Source organism: Anopheles maculipalpis, chromosome 3RL (genome assembly GCF_943734695.1).
Source record: "Anopheles maculipalpis chromosome 3RL, idAnoMacuDA_375_x, whole genome shotgun sequence".
In the NCBI taxonomy this organism is placed as follows: domain Eukaryota; kingdom Metazoa; phylum Arthropoda; class Insecta; order Diptera; family Culicidae; genus Anopheles; species Anopheles maculipalpis.
In genome coordinates, this window is record NC_064872.1 from 29393189 (window position 1) to 29409520 (window position 16332).

General features: G+C 43.5%; 2 protein-coding genes across 2 annotated transcripts in view; both read right to left on the minus strand.

Moving 5' to 3' along the window:
* Window positions 1-16332, minus strand: part of LOC126565520 (transmembrane protein 242) — a 479972-nt gene that overhangs the window by 151414 nt on the left and 312226 nt on the right. The gene's annotated exons all lie outside the window — the stretch shown is intronic.
* Window positions 609-2377, minus strand: LOC126565856 (probable 4-coumarate--CoA ligase 1). The gene is made up of 2 exons (XM_050223065.1): window positions 1824-2377; window positions 609-1749 (listed from the first exon to the last, which is right to left on the minus strand). The coding sequence occupies exons 1-2, from the start codon at window positions 2375-2377 to the stop codon at window positions 642-644; spliced, it is 1662 nt and encodes a 553-aa protein (XP_050079022.1). The 3' UTR covers window positions 609-641.

Below are 16332 nucleotides of genomic sequence, written 5' to 3' on the forward strand. Positions count from 1 at the left end.
GACTGCTCTTATCTGCATGAATAGCACGCTGTGTCACTTGATAACTCTGAGCAGCACGAGCCGCCTATCTGTCCGTGTTGGCTCAAGATGTGTAATACGCACATGCAATCTTATGGAGTATCTCCCACATCTTATTGTCTAGATCGTTTTTAGTGTGCGTGTGTGTGTGCAAGTGTCTGTCAATGAACGGGTTTGCAACCGATCAAACAACAAGCACCACGTTTGCCCTACGAACTACGAAGATACCGACGAGCGGAATGTGACGCGATCTTTGATGTATCAAGGAGCAGCGTTGTCGTAGAGCCGGAATCCAGCGGACCGAAATAAAGCGACTGACCACAATAACGACAATGACAATCACAACTGCCCAAATGCCTTTCAGCAAGCTTGTACAAGGGAGTTCGCGTACTGTTAACACTTAACGACCCACGCGGCCCCTCTGTATCTCGCACTATAAACCGGTTCCTGTCGGTGCGTAGAACAGGCATCCCTGACTGACTCCCCGAGGCAAACAGGTTCCATGCGCGCGCTCTCGCGCGTTTAATCGGACCACAGCTACAAAGCAAACACATCTAGACAGCCAGCAATCGGAGGTTGTTTTGTAAGATAACAGCTATATTTCGTTGGCAGCTGAAAGCTCTTTAAACCCTCCCTTCCGTCTCAGCCTGGGAAAGCTGATTCATGTGCACTATCATTTTGGCGGCCTTCCGCCGCAGCACCTTACCGCTGTCGGTTTTCGGGAGTTCCTCGATAAAGTAAACGCCTCCGCGCAATCGCTTAAAGTCGGACACCTGTTCATCAACAATCTTCCGCACCTGGGACGCGTCCAGATTGGCTCCTGGGCGACGAACAATCGCGGCTGCCGGTAGATCTGTCCCACCATCAGCATCGGGCACTCCCACCACGCACACGTCCTGCACGCCGTCAATGCGCAGAATGATCGCTTCCAGATCCGATGGAGACACGTGAAAGTTGCGGTACTTGAAGATATCCTTCTTACGGTCAATCAGATACAGGAATCCTTCCTCGTCAATATAGCCGATATCACCGGTACGGAAGAACCCGTCCGAATCTATCGCATCGCTCGATGCCTGCTCGTTCCCATAATAACCTCCAAACTCTTCGACAGCTTTCGTCAACAGCTCACCCACTTCCCCAACGCCCAGCCGCTTCCCATCCTCGTCCACAATTCGCACCGTCACGTTCGGCATCAGTTGACCGACCGCTCCCGGTTTACGCTTTATCACATCCAACGCAACGCCACCTATCTCGGACGATCCGAAAACGTTCACCGAACGGCCTCCAGTCCGAGCGAGCAGTTCATCGATTCGATCACGTAACTGCTCCGGAATAGGGCTACCACCAACGGCCCAAAGCTGAACGGAGCTAAAATCAATCGTTTTCGTACGTGGATGGGCCAGCACAGCGTAAGCATAGGCCGGTGGTGTGAAGATCGAATGCACACGATACTTTTCGACCGCTTCGAAGAATTGCTCTTCGTTGAAGGGTTTGCGCGTGATTAGGCGTATCCCACCGTTGAAAAACGGGCTCAACAAGGCAGAAAACCCAGTCGTCCAGTAGATGGCACTAAAGCTGAAGTAAATCGAGGGGATGATCGAAAAGCGGTACAGTATCGTAAGTTGAAGGCATGCGCTGTGAGTTAGTCGTACGCCTTTGTGAGCCCCTGACGTTCCCGAGGAGCAAAGGATTACAGCCAACGTTTTGTGCGAATCGCCAAGATAGGGTGGGCTGCGTGATAGAAAAATGAAGAAGAGTGATGTTTTTCAATTCTAACTCAAAACCCATTACCAAGTAGTACTCACAGGAATGTTGTCTCTTTGCCTGTTTCCTTAAGTAAATCTTCGGCATGTTTCACATCACTTCGGGAACACTCAAACACGTAGATCGGAGGTAGCCGTTCACCGTCAGCTACAACGCGCTGTAAAGCCTTCCGAACAACGTCATAATTGTCAGCATCACAAAATACCAGTTTCGGTTTCGTTGTCTCCAGCATATTAGCCATATCATCCTCGTTGAACCCTGGTGCCAGTGGGTTAAACGGTGCCCCGATCGTTAGCAGTGCGCATGCCAGTGGTGCAAGATTCTCACTATTTGCATTGGCAAGCGCAATCACATCTCCTTTGCAAACACCGATCGATGTAAGGTTTTGAGCGAATCGGATCAGTTTCGTTTGGAACTCGGCGTACGTCATCGAGCGCCCCGTATCCATGTCCTGCTGTATCACAAGTTCTGGTGTGCGGGCGAGCGCTTCGAACATGATTTGTCCCATACTAGCCTCCGGGTTGTACACATGCTTCACTGTGGCACCGTGCCAGGTTCGGTTGACCGCGTCATAAACCGTCCGGATGTTGTACATGATTTTTGATTCCCACCTGTTGTCAACTGGCGATACACCAAAACGCGACTGATGGTGTTGTATCGGACCATTGCCGAATAAATATGGCTTCAAAATCTCTGGCCTAGTTGTTGCCCGGCATCGTAATCTTATCTGATGTTGTGTACATGCCGGTAGTAAAACATCTAGTCTAATGTCCACTAGAAGATGTAATCATCAGTGGGAAGAAGAAGAGATTACACGAGGAGCAAATTAACGCAATCGAGTATACACGCGTTAGTGTTTCAACGCATGTCCATGCTCTCAAACCGTGGGAAAAAAGGCTGAACATGGTAGTTTGTCATTAGTACAGTGCGTACCATATTAATAGAACTGTTTATGAGGTGACTGGGGCTACAACGGCGCTGGTCTTCAAATGGCAGGCTCAGATATCAAATCCCATCTGTCCTCGCAGTGAGGACTAACTATCCAACTACGTGGTATCAGCAATACTAGTAAGTCATCCGATGGTCGGCGTTACCTAGACGATCTTTAAGAAAAGTAGAATATGAAGAAGAACTTCTCCTTCTTGGCCTAACGACCTCTAAGGTCATGCCGGCCATCGAAATGGCTTTCTAGACTGCCGATACCACGTAGTTGGTTAGTCAGTCCTCACTACGGGGGGACGGTCCAGATGGGATTTGAACCCCGGTCCTGACGTTTGGAGACCGGCGCCGCTGTCGCCTACACCATCAGGCCGCCCCAAGAAGAACTTACCACAGACTATTGATATCTCTTGAAATAATTCGCTAATTTATCTCAGCATAAGAATATGAGTGGTTGCTTCTTATCGCTTGCCGGTGTAACTAATTGCTTTATCTGATCACACAAAAAGAGTCAAACGTATCTCTAATGAAGAAAAATAAAAGCAATAGTAAAAATAAAATTTGGCAGCCTATTTGTAATCACATTTTTGCCAGAAACATAAATCTACAAACACTTCATTTTCTTATGGCAAATATCTATCCAACCACCATCGCTATTTTGTTTAAACACCATATGAATAGAGCAATTTATAACTCAAATCTTCGCTGACGAATCTTTTTGCGGTTTTCCCCATCTAATTCATCACATCATCCGCAACACACCTAACCATTCGATTCCTCCGTCTAGAACAACCCACTACAGAGACTACATCCCATCAGCGATTCATGCATTTCTGACAGCGTGGTCAAGATTTTGAATAATAAAACAGGTCATCATTAATTTCAATTATTTCTAATTAAACACACTCGAGCACGGAGTGGACCTTAATGTGCTTTCCGATCTCAGCTACTGGCTGTCCGACAAGCTAAAACTTCGAATCGACGCCTCGCAAAGGGGAAGGTAAATTTCTGGCGAAATGATTAATTGCCCATGTACAGTGCGTCCAGGCAGCCCACCTGGGACACACACACACACACACACACACACACACACACACACACACACACACACACACAAACAAAAGAACTTTATTACCATCCCGAAGGCAGTTGGTGGGTTGCAGTTTGCGAGAAGAAAATCTAACGGACCGCTAACGGATGGCAACCTGGCGGGCAATTCTGTGCTACAGGCAGCGCACCCATTGAGCGCGGTCCGACACGAAAGTTCACCGTGTTCACAACAACATAATCCATTTCTGAACAGGCAAGTATCTTAAAAATCTTCACCTTTACGTGCTGGCGTAACGAACGCAGCCAGCGGATCCGAAAGGCGACGAAACCGAACGTTCTTGCTCCCGTTTGCGAATCATCAGCAAAGGGTCAAGTGCGGTTGGCGTGTGTAGACTCGCTAAACGGGAATATTTTTCTCACCTGGTGCTCCCGGCTTCCAGCATAGCACGGGAAGATGGGATGGGAGTTGAAGCATTTTTTTTCGACCTCATCAGATTGTTATTAATTTTTTTTCGTCTCTTTTTCATCTTTGTGCAGCACAGTAAAAATAAGAAAAGAAAACTCCTGTGGAAGAGGAGTAAGGAAGGGTAGGGAAAAGGCATTTTAATGGAAGGCAAGGAAGATGTGGATCGTATGGAAATGTAGAAAAATTGATGAATTACTTGAAGTTATGAATTTTATGTTTGACAAGAGCTAATCTGTGTTCTGCTTGATTAGCTCTCGATCAAAATAAGGCTTAAGAAGCTATTTACAATCTCACCGGAAGCGATAATGATCGAAAATAATGCTTGACAGCTTAAAGGGACGGTTTTACAGTTATTTTTATGTTAAGAGTACTCTGCATTATAGGTATAAGCTTTAGCATAAATTTTCCTTGCTATTGTACATCGCTTTTTGCATATCTAACTTGTAAGAATATTACTAAAAGTTATCGATTGCCTGAGAGATTAAATCCATTTTTTAAATTTTTTTGAATTTAAAATTTGATTGGAAAGAAATCTGATTCCCCTCTTTTTTAATAGCTAGCAGTTTGATAAGTATCTTTATGCGTATTATTTTGATAAGCTTTGACAAAAATATTTAATTTTCCTCTAACAACTATCGTTCTATCCTACAAATACTGAAACTCGTGTACTGCACATTGCCTAAGAACAGGCGCATTAGTAATGTCGTTAATTCTTCCATGTTGCATGGCGTAAAAAATAAGCATTCCTGTAAATTAATGACACACCACATGTCCTAACTGTACTAACAACCGAACCGAAATGATTAATTACAATTTCAAAGAAAAACTGCTTCTAATAAAGCATTCGATCAAAAAAACCAAACAGCAAATTATGTCAACTAAATGTACGATCAAGCTTCCATCCCCAAGCGGAAGATGAATACGAGAGAAAGTTTTTAAGGTTTCTTTCGGTACGTCAGCTTCCTCCCCGGGGAAGCTTTCTAATTCTAAATTACATCACCCATTGCCATACGCTCTAGCGTGGTTTGTCCTTCGCCGGACCGATCATTACTCAAATGTGCATTCCCGTTCTTTGGCCGCAGCATCAAAAAGAGCATTAAAGAGTACTCAACAATAATAAAAAAAAAAAAAAACGAAAAGAAAAGACTCCTGGCGACGATTATGATTAGTTGTGCCCGGGGGTCACAAAACTCGTCGCAACGTTTACCCAACCTCGACCGCGCACGCTCGCTCGTTGCTACAATTTATTTAACACCTTATCGGGAAAAATGATGATTGATTACCATCGTCCAGTAAACACAGCTACCAGAATGGAGAGAAGAAAAAAAACATGATGTAAAACCACGGGACGAGCAACGAGTGAAGCCCCGGAGCGATGCGATCGGAGCAGATTATTCACTCCAGAAGCTGTGGCCGTTGCGACGGTTTTTGTTCTGATGGATTTGCCGCACACTGCGCTCTAGGCGCTTCGGTTTGGGACTCGTAGTGTTTTAGCAGAACGGCATCACCGTTTGATCTGTTTGATACGTCCAGGTCGGTTTCGTTTTGGCGTTGTTTCGACGGCGTGTCGTCACCTCGGACGTCTTAGTTTCTCCCGTGTCAGTGTCGGAAAGTGGAGAAAGGAAAGTGTTCCGGCGGGCTACCAGATGGTGGCAGATTATAGGGATAAGAAATTGGAGCACACATGCGTTACGTCTTACTTGGCCACAGGCTAGTGTTGTACAGGGGTGGCAAAATTTATAAGTGTGATCAAGAATAATTAAAATCACTAATGACACTTTCAATTTCCTTAACAACAGAGGCATCTTTCGGTAAAAAAAAGTTCTTTCTTATGGCAAACTTTGCTTAGTTAATAATAATTTCCAATAGATGTAATATTCAGAATGCAATATTCAAAGCAACGTTTAAGACTACCTTATTTAAGTAAGCACTTCAAATGTTTATCAAAGTCACAATGCATTTAAAGGAATGAATTTGCTCTTGAAGATGGAAATTTACAACAATTGTGTTGCTGTATGATAGCTATAAATATTGACAATCGATATCAACTTTTGACTTCATTCCTACAACTACTTAAGTTTATCAATTCTAGCAAAGAAATCTGTCTCCTTAACCGTGTTTGTAGATTACACAAGATCACAAAAAATATGAGATGCTATTTTGCAACTTTCAAAAACTGCTATTTTTGGATAGATTGGAAGATAGATTGTCTTATATTGAGCCCTGATCAACGATCTAAAAAATTGGTTGAGATGAAGTTGTTCGACATCAGGACATCATTTGTTGATTTTTTAATTTATTTATCATTTCAATGGACCTTGAGGCCCTGTTAATGCTTCTAAAGCGAGTACACGGGTTCACGGAACAAATAAAATTGACAAACGCGGCACGTGTCTAGTTGGGCTCACAGCAATCAGACACGAAATTGAATCCACGATACATTAACAAGAAAGGGAAGAACCGAAACGAGAGCGGCGTTTGATGTCAACGTCTAGTGATCTCCCGGCTCGGAGAGTTCTTGCCGGAACGTAAAGACTAATTGCAGAGAGTAGAGCCGGCGAGTCGATCCGATTGTCCAAAATGCCTACTACAAAAGATATCTGCTTGTTATAGGCACGCATATGCACGAACGCATAGAGTAGGGTGTCACTCTTTCTATGCCACGATAGACGATAGATCAATTTTGAATTTAGTGGCCATATTACTGAAATGCTTAAAATAAATTCTACACTACAAAATAATATGTACTTTTCCATAGCCTTGATTGATTGCAGATAACGCCAATAGCACGTAACACTTAGAGGAAGTCAGAGAATACGCTCAACTGAGGTTTCTAAAATTCTTTAAAAAGCTGTGAGTAAAAATGTGTTTCTCGTTTTATTACTACTTCTATACATTTTTAAAGTTCTTCAGTCTTACTATTTTGGCATGCACCGTCTCAAAATTAGACTAGAACTAGCCTCACTCGCTAGAACCACAAGCGGCACGTTTCTTTTTAATGTTTGCAAACCCATGCTATACCATTACATTGTTTAACATCCACACAGAAACTTTCCTCCAATACTCTCCACTCCGCTTTGATGTACGCTTTCACTGGGTTGAATTGTTCACTCAACACACTTTCTGGAACCTTGTTTGATGTTGATACTGAGCCCTCAACGAAGCGTAGCGTAGTTTAGAAAAAAGTCTTTGATGCATTCGGGCTGCTTGTGGCGTCCACGCGACGATCAAGTCGTGCCGTCGTCGTGTTCCTTCACACCATGCACCCAGCTTTGCAGGACTATTTTGTTCGGCCGGTCTGCATGTTAACCTAACGCTGCGGGACGCAAGCTTTCGACCTGGGACGAGCCCCAACCACGGTGGACCTATTCAAATTTTAACCCACAGCACCAGGTTGAGCCGGGGCTAGCAGAATTGCCTTTCGAATTTTCTGCACGGGGCACGATCGCGGCACGTTTTGTTCGAAGTTACGATTTGATTGATTAATTTCGAAGGCACTCCAAGAGGGCTGTGGGATCGAATCGGGGCCAATTGAACCCTTTCTCGGAAGCCCTTTTAGGGGTGAAGAAAATCGGGCTTGGTAGCCTTTTGCACGATCAGTATCGGTGTTGAGGAAATTGAGGGTTAATTATTATTCTAATTTTGATGATTTGATTTACGCTACCAGCACTCATTTATCATCACGATTGTTGGAAAGTGGAATTTCGGGAGAAGCAGTAGGTTGAGGTAGAGGGGTTGAGTTGCGAACAAGTTGTACAATTCGGTAGCTTTTGCTGATCAAACGATTTGATTGAAAAGGTATAAGATTTAATTTATTAAATGTACAGCATCATGAGTTTCATATGCGTTAGTACACAATTTTAGACTGAACGTATCAATGCGAATTCAGCCATGAAACAAACCAAAGACCAAAGCCTATTTTGCAAGCACAAATTTCCGATTCATTATTCCCTGATCAGCTGTTCGATAATTAATTTGTTGTTTGCGCAAGCAATTCCGTCAGGATTTACATTTTATGCGCATCGATCTTTAATCTTCGATCGTGAGAATGTTTCAGCCCGAACGATTAATCTAGTTTGACTTTTATTTTATTTCTTCAACTCAATTCCGCTAGACTCACATCTTATCACACCCCGATCGGGCGCATAAAAGCCTGCGTCAGGCGCGTCAAATGTGTAATCAAACGAAACAGACAAGTTTTTCGGTTATCTAATTAAAATGATAGAAATCGAACGTAAAATGGCGCACCGAACGTCGGGGATGTCATGTGTCGCCACAGTATCCTTGCGTTGCTGCTTCCAGGTGTCGTAAAATTAATCAAAACGGCCACGGTTACGGTGTATAAAAATTTGGATTTGGTGTGTCGGTTTAACGCTTCTGATGGACCGTTGTATTTTTTTCTCGGCTGCACACAGTTCGCTTACCTACATTCCATCGACGCGCACAAGGTGCTCGCCTGATGTCTCTTGGATTCTTGTCTAATGATTGTACCATCTGTTGGCCGTGGGGCACAGGCAACCGTAGTCAAGAACATCAACTCATCGTGGAGAGTTCCCACAGATCGACACCTCGCGCCACGAATATTGTGGTCGTCGTCGTCCCCCTCGAATTGGTGGAATGTTCGACGTTAAGCTCTCTGTCGATGACCAAAGTGCTAATCAATGAGCTTGCCTGTTTTGTCTGGTGGGTAAGCATCAGGTGAGCAGCAATATTATTTCCACACTCAGGGCACTCGCACGTGGCACTTAAAGGTGCGTAACGTAACGTTCATCTTTGGTAGGATTGCCTTGAGGTTGTGTTTTTTTACATTCCAATCGAATTCTTGAACCTGGAGGGATAAGTAACGAAAAACAAATTTATAGAAAGTTTAGAAGAGACAATTTTATCGCTATCATAACTAATTAAATATAGCTTATCAGTTCTTCGTGAATAAAAACGTTGTCTTGGCATGCCATTTCTGACATTCTTGAGTTAAATTTTAGTTTCATAGTGAATGGATATTGCCTTAGGAGGCTATTCCCAAATCTCAAATGTCCAAAATTGAATGTAATGCCAGTTCTTCCGTGAAAACGACTGACAAAAAATTTGATCCAATGTACAATTAAAACTGCGCTTATCAATAACCTTACCAATGATGTGCTTTAATCATGGTCTATTGTAACTTAAATTTAGTAAATTAAATATTTTAGAAATGATTCAGTTAAAAGAGCTCATAAATTAAATTTTGGGAGCTTTATTGTGTACTACAAAGTCATCTTTTAAGCAATGAAAACCTTCAAAGAAAAGTTGTGTTATTGCAGTGCATTAAATAATATATCACAAACAACTTGTAAAGGTTAAGAAAACACATCTTTACTTATTCAAAACACAGTGAGTGGGACAATTTCAAAAGCGCAAACAGTTATTTTCCATTAACAACCTCCTCCATCTTGCTCCAAAGCATTACGAACGCAATCATAAATGGACTCTAAGCTCGACAACAATCTTCACCCGATCCCGGGTGGATACATTCCTCCCGGGGCTGCTAATCCATCTAACACCTCGGTGCCTCATCACCACACACAAAACAACACGATCACGCCAGATGGGAAGCGTACAGGTGAAATTATTATTATCGTACCATGAAATTCTGCCCCATGAAATCCCCCTCCGGGAAGGAATTGGTTGGCTTGAAGGTTTGGCGAGGCGCCAGTACTCGCCAGCAATCCGTGGGAGCACTCGCGTCCATCCACAGCCGTTCGCTGCAGCAGTGAAGCGTGTGTGAGGAGACAGACGTGCTCGGTTTCGAGAGTGCTCTCGAGAAGCTTCTGCTTATCGTTCATCCTCATATTGCATATCCCGGTGGCACAACTCGTTTTTGCATACATTGAATAAAATCGGGAAACGGTGCACGAACGAAGCATTTGCTTCGAAGCTATCCCGTACTTTGGTGGATGAGGGTCGTTAGTGGTTGAAAGCAACGAGCAACTATAATTTAAACCGTCGCCAGACTACCCTGAACCAGATAAAAGTGTTTATTAGGTTGATTTTTATAGTACAGGCGCCTTCGTTCGGCACGCTGTCCAACTGAACGGTACAAGACTTCAAAGAATCACACACAACTGTCATCGCTCGTTCAACCCCTGAGGGCTTCGTTTATCGCGTGAAAAAGTATTAATTAAGATATCATAACGATTTCTTCCGCACTGCCGCATCACGAGAAACATGCGTTTCTGATAATGAGACACAAGCGCTGTATGCGGGTAAGCTCGTGTTTCGAACCGGTTCAATGAGAATCCAATAAAAATTAGCTTATCCCGATCATTCGGTGTCGCTATTGGTAAAAGGTCGTAAAGTTTGCTGGTTGAATTTGAATGCATTTTATTACTTTCCCAGGCCATTACTGCCACAGCTCGCTGGCTTCGTAATGTGTCAATTTCGGAGGAGACAAATTATGCATCCAATTGATGATTTCAGTTCGTTACCATGCCAATGCCCCACGTTCTCGTTTTGTGATCGAGGATTCAAATTTAACGCCCTTCGTATTAAATACCTCTCCAGCCGGGCTAACTCTGGCTGGAACCAGAAGCTTAAAGCACTAATGCTTGGGATTTTTATTAGTCTTTTTCTTCGAACTTCGGGAAATTCCTACTTCATCGCACATCGGCTCACACTGATTGTATCAATCAATTTTCTCTTCTTCTGATTGTGGCTCCACCACTGCAGCGTTTGGAAGGGTGAAAATTGATGCTTTGATGCGGGAGCAGGATTCCGTCCGAAGCTCCACACAAACCGATCCAGAATCCGGTCCGGATGGCGCCCGTAGAATGATATCGCAAATGAATAATCATGAGACAAGACAAAAAGAAAAGAGTCCGTCCCCGATGTCAGATCAGATGTTGAAGATGTCAGGCATTGATTTGTGCTGCTTCGCACTCATCACTGCAGGCACCCATAAAGCACACGGGCTTTGGTGGCGTCGGGTCGAACAACATTAGCTGCCAATTGATTGAGAAAAATGACTGAGCATCGGAATATATTAAGATTATCGCAATGGCACAATGATTGGATCGTTTTTTTTTTTATGGGTTGCTGGAAACAACATAATTTATTCTAGGTTTAGTTAGTGTGCAAGGTAACCGGTACGATTAAGCGAAAGAAGCGTTCCCTTACGATAAGCTGTACAGTTCTACAACAGTTGATGCTCACCGTTCATTGACACCTGGGAGGGAAAACACACGCCGGTTTAGGAGCTGCTGTTTTATTTCTGCTTTTGTCTTACCGTTTTCACACATACATGTGAACGTCCCACGGGAATGAAGATTACACGTTCAATTGCTAATTTTGTGGCGAAATTTCATCCACCATAAACCAGCGGGTAGCGAAGATCGTAAAAACTTGTTTGCTGAGGTGAACCATGCTGTTTGCTGGGGGTAAATAAAGTGATCGATTTCAAGCGATCGAATGATCACAAACAAAGGATTTGTAAAATGAGATCATAAAGCTGTAATGATTATGGAAATTGTCGATTTGAAGTAAACAAACAAATCAATTGGTTCAATCAAGTGCAAGGGTTATTGATGAATAAGTGTATTTTGGAAGCAGTTGCTTCAATTGAAGAAGCTTTTCATTCTAATATATTCAAAAAGGTCTTTAGAACATGTGGTCATATATACTGGGCGGCCCGGTGGTATTGCAGACAGCGGCGCCGGTCTTTACACGGCAGGACTGGGTTTCAAACCCCATTCGGACCCCCGTCTCCCCGTCTCCGTGTAGTTCAACAAAGCATTCTTAATTTACAATAAAACTCTTTTAATATTTGACAAGTATCAGCTAAGGGATAGCCTGTTATTAATGTTTTTCGTGTTATGTGTTTTTTAGTTATATATTGTTTGATTAAAAATAAGGCTAATTATGTTCAACTGCTGATGGATCATTAATCGCACTGGAGAATTAAAAAGTAAAGTTGTCTCATTAGACCGGACAAAGGGATTTGAAAGGGAGATGTGAATCAAAACTGCTCCATGCTTTTCCAAAATAATGTAAATTAGGTCTAAATAAGTAGTACATAAATCTGATGTTGTATTAATTTATTTTCAAGCTTAGATTCAAACACTTTGCTTAAAAAGCTAATATGTTGTATAGACCAAATCTACATCAAAAATCTTTCTTTTTCCATAATAGTTTCAGTGTAATATTATTTTTTCCGTAAAAATATAATAATAATAATTTACCACAAAATGTTAATGCTAAATGAAAAACAAGTTCTGTGTAACTGGTCGCTTTATGAAGCAATCGATCCCTTCATTCAGTAACGAAGAAAAAAACCGTTCAAAAATGCTTATTTGAAGTACAGTTCGCGTCCAGTCGAGATAGCGATGCTTCATTACAAAACTGTGCGCAAGTACGTGCGATCAAAAGACTTCAACTGCACGTGCACGGACAGCAGACGACGAACCCCGCTCGAATTCATCCGGACGGATCGGATGAGTGAGGAAAAGGAAAGTGCGGCATCTTCATTTGGATATACCAACTCCCCCCCCCCTCCTCCCGCCCCTTGCTTCCTTCCCACTCCACGTCCACCTTCTCACTCGAACGGGGTGAAGAAAAAAAAAATCGTCACAACGATGGGAGAAACAACGAGGGATCAAGGGCAAGATCACCATCGGTCACCACCCGAGGTTCATCATCATCGGCGTTGTCGACGGCGTCGCCCGTCGTCGCACGCTCGTCAACGGGTCAGTCCTCGCCTTCCAACCGTAAAACCAGTTGAGCAAGAATTTCTTTCGCTTCACGCTCGCCTCCCATAGCCGTTTGCGCCGTTTCGTTCACGGCGTTCACGATTTCTTTAGCTTTATTTCGGTCCTTTCCACCGAAAAGGTCTCCGAAAAAAGCTGGACAGATTTTGTCGAACAACGATCGCGGGTTAGCGGGTTCACCGTGGAGATTGTTGTTTCAGGATGGTGAGGACAGGATTTTTTTTTTCTCTCGCTCTCCATGTGTGTCCGTTCATGGTACGGTCGAAAAGGAAGCTGTGCTGATGAGGCATCCATCTTTTGTTCTCGCCCAGTACGGATGAAAGAAAGCAATGGCCAAAACGATTAAATGTTACTTTTGATCAACGACTTCACGTCGGAGAGCTTCTTCTGTGGCTGTGAGCTGCTGCTCTTACTGTGGGCAGCGTTGGCCGCTGTGTCAAGAGTCTAAGAGACAACCAAATCAACAAGCGCAGGATGAATATTGAAGGGTATGCTTGCCAAAGGAAAACAAAAAAACAAAATCCGATCGGTTAAGTTGCAGTTTTGCGTACACATTATTATAATGTTCGAGTGGTGTACACGTACAATGTAGCGATTACGGAGGAACGTGATGAGGAAAGTTGCATCGTTGTAGTGTTAATATAAAAGCACACTTTTATCCCATCCTCGAAACGTTGAAACCGTCCCGTGGCCCCACTTCTAGAATTTATTTCACGTTGAGTGTGTTGTTTTATAGTGGCTCAAGAAGTCTTCAACCGCAAACAACTGGACGGTTAGGGAACCGGCTGGTACTCGCCCCACTCTTGTACAGAGATACACATTTATATTTACTGATTTCATGGCAGCTCGAGCGTGGCCAGCCGGATAAGCGATAAAGGGGAAGGGAATTTTCTTCAAGACCAACTAAACTCGTCCCAGCCTGGAATGCCACATTCATGAGGCTCGCGTTTTATTTTTCACGCAACACAAAACCTTCCCAAAGTAGCCTACCTTAAGGTCTGGAACGGACAAAAAACGAGCGAGAAGTCATTCCCCTACTATCAAACTCCCTTCCTTTCACAAACTCCGCGTTCCTTTCACAAACTCCCACGAAATCTAGCACACAAAAATTGTACTGCTCTGATATCGCGCCGGGCAAAAGGGAAATAAAACTTAGACTACTTACGCAGTACACGGAGCACTCGTCTACTGGTAGCCCCAAACGAGGACGTGGTAATCTTCCGGAATGCGTGCAACCTGTCCGGTGATACGTTTTCGCTCCGGTCGCCCACAATTTCCCACCGGAATTCCGTGGCCAATAAACAGCTCATCATTTCGGGCTGTGCCTCACCACCGGATCGGTTCGATATTCCATCATCCGCATCATCGACACCATCATCTCAACCTGGTCATCCTTGTAACGATCGTAAGGCTTCGGGTAAGGCCCATTCGCAGGGCTGCACTGTGTTAGTGTGTGTATCTATTTAAAAATCGAACAGGCGTAAAATCGGTTCTCGATTGATTCGAAGCCCATCGGTCTGGCTCGGCTAGGGAAATCGTTTCATTCGAATAAAAGGCAATCTTTCACGCACCGTCTCGTACGAGCATCCGGAGAAGCGTTCCTTGTTTGTCGATGGTATAAAAGGTATCTTTTCTCACTCTCATTACACGTGCAAGCGTTCGCTGCATGGGTTTGAGACGTTCACTTCTTTGGTGCTCGCATCTAGCAGTGAACCCGTTGCGAACCGTTGTGGGACCGGTAAGACTTCGAACCGTTTTACGAGGCGTGATGAAGCCCGATGGTATCAAATATTTGCTCAAAACTTCAAACCAAACGGGCAAAATCTACATCTCGCCCCGACTATCTTCGCATTGCGCATGCACTTACCGCACGTAGCCAACGGAGTGACCTTTCCTTTGCCCGCGGATAAAGGATTCGCTTTCTCTGGCGCAATTTTATCTGGTTCTGGTTGGGCTATGCCCGTTCCCGTACGTTGCCGCAAATGATGATCATCATCGACATCACCGTGACGGTGGGAAACATGTTTTACAGGGTGTACAGGGTGCAGAAGGAGAAGAAGAAGAAGAAGAATAAAAAAATAAATAAATAAACGGTATCGGGACAACAACGTGTTTCGCGCGATCGGACTTAACGCTGCATGTGGGACAGGATAGATGGAGACCGACGAGTGGTACCCGGCGAGTTGGTGAGTTGAATCATGTCAAACAAGAATTGACGGATCGTCGTCAGATGTATGCCCCAAAGGAAAGGCAGCATCTCTTTGGGGCAAATTGGCCGGCTTTTGCTGCCATGGGGATACGATCTGGGTCGGGAAGATCGCACAAATCACGATGTTATTTAAATTGCTCTGCTAGCACAAATGCTAGGTTTAATTGTGTGGTAGAGATCGGGCAGAGGTAACCAAGCTATCAAAAAAGGAATTTTATAACATAACCACAACAATTGAGACCTACAATCAGATAAACAATTAAAAGCAGATTTCAAGTGATAAGAAATTATTTAGAACACAAATTTCTCCTTCAAAATCAGCAATATGAATCAGAAGATAACGAATCATATTGTAAGGACAATAATAACTTATTTTTAAGTTAGTAAGTAAGTTAGTAAGTAAGTGACTATTTTTCATATATTTTAAATATGACGGCTTACGCCGTATTGTGATAAGTACACCGTGTGCACGATAAATTTGACACTTGGTCATTTCGGTTATAGTTCGTGATTGAGTTATCGTATCAAAACAAACGATGCGTCGTTAGAAAGCCACAAGTGTTTGAAAACAGTAAAAAAGATGTCGAATGAACATAATCTTAATCAAAACGGAGGCGCAGTGTGCATTTTTTTTTATTCATAAAGGACGGCCAGGCCGTATTGCTGCGCAGTGTGCATTAAACACGGTGAAGGATATTCGCAAGCACGTTGAAACCTGCAACGGAGATTTTGAGGCTTTTGTACAACGGAAGGATCATACCAGGCAGTTTTTCGACATTTCTTCGAGCAGAGTCTGAGGCTGAACGTGGACGGCTATGTGAAGCTGCTGGACACGGTGCTCAAGCCATCGATAACCAAAGAGGCCAATGGTAGACCGTACGTGTGGAAACAAGATTCGGCACCTTGTCCAAAAGTGGCTTAAAGATCAAAAGCAGAATTAGTGCAAAAAATTAAGACCATTTTTGGGCCGCAAAAACCCAGGGCTATGGTAGTCCGGGCTTGCTAAAGATTCCGGAAGCGAATGCAGGCGGTCATCAATGTCGAGGGAGGTTACTTTGAGTAATTTGTGCAGCCAACATGGTAAGCTAAACTTCGTAGAAAAACATTTTTTCTTATTTGCTTCATTATAAAGACAAATATTTTTAATT

What these genes read in the sequence shown, in the direction of transcription:
- LOC126565856 (XM_050223065.1), bottom strand. Translation starts at nt 2,377, where the DNA reads ATGTACAACATCCGGACGGTTTATGACGCGGTCAACCGAACCTGGCAC. An exon ending in GGCAAAGAGACAACATTCCT is followed by an intron (nt 1,750 to 1,823) that starts GTGAGTACTACT and finishes TCTATCACGCAG; the next exon opens with CCCACCCTATCTTGGCGATT.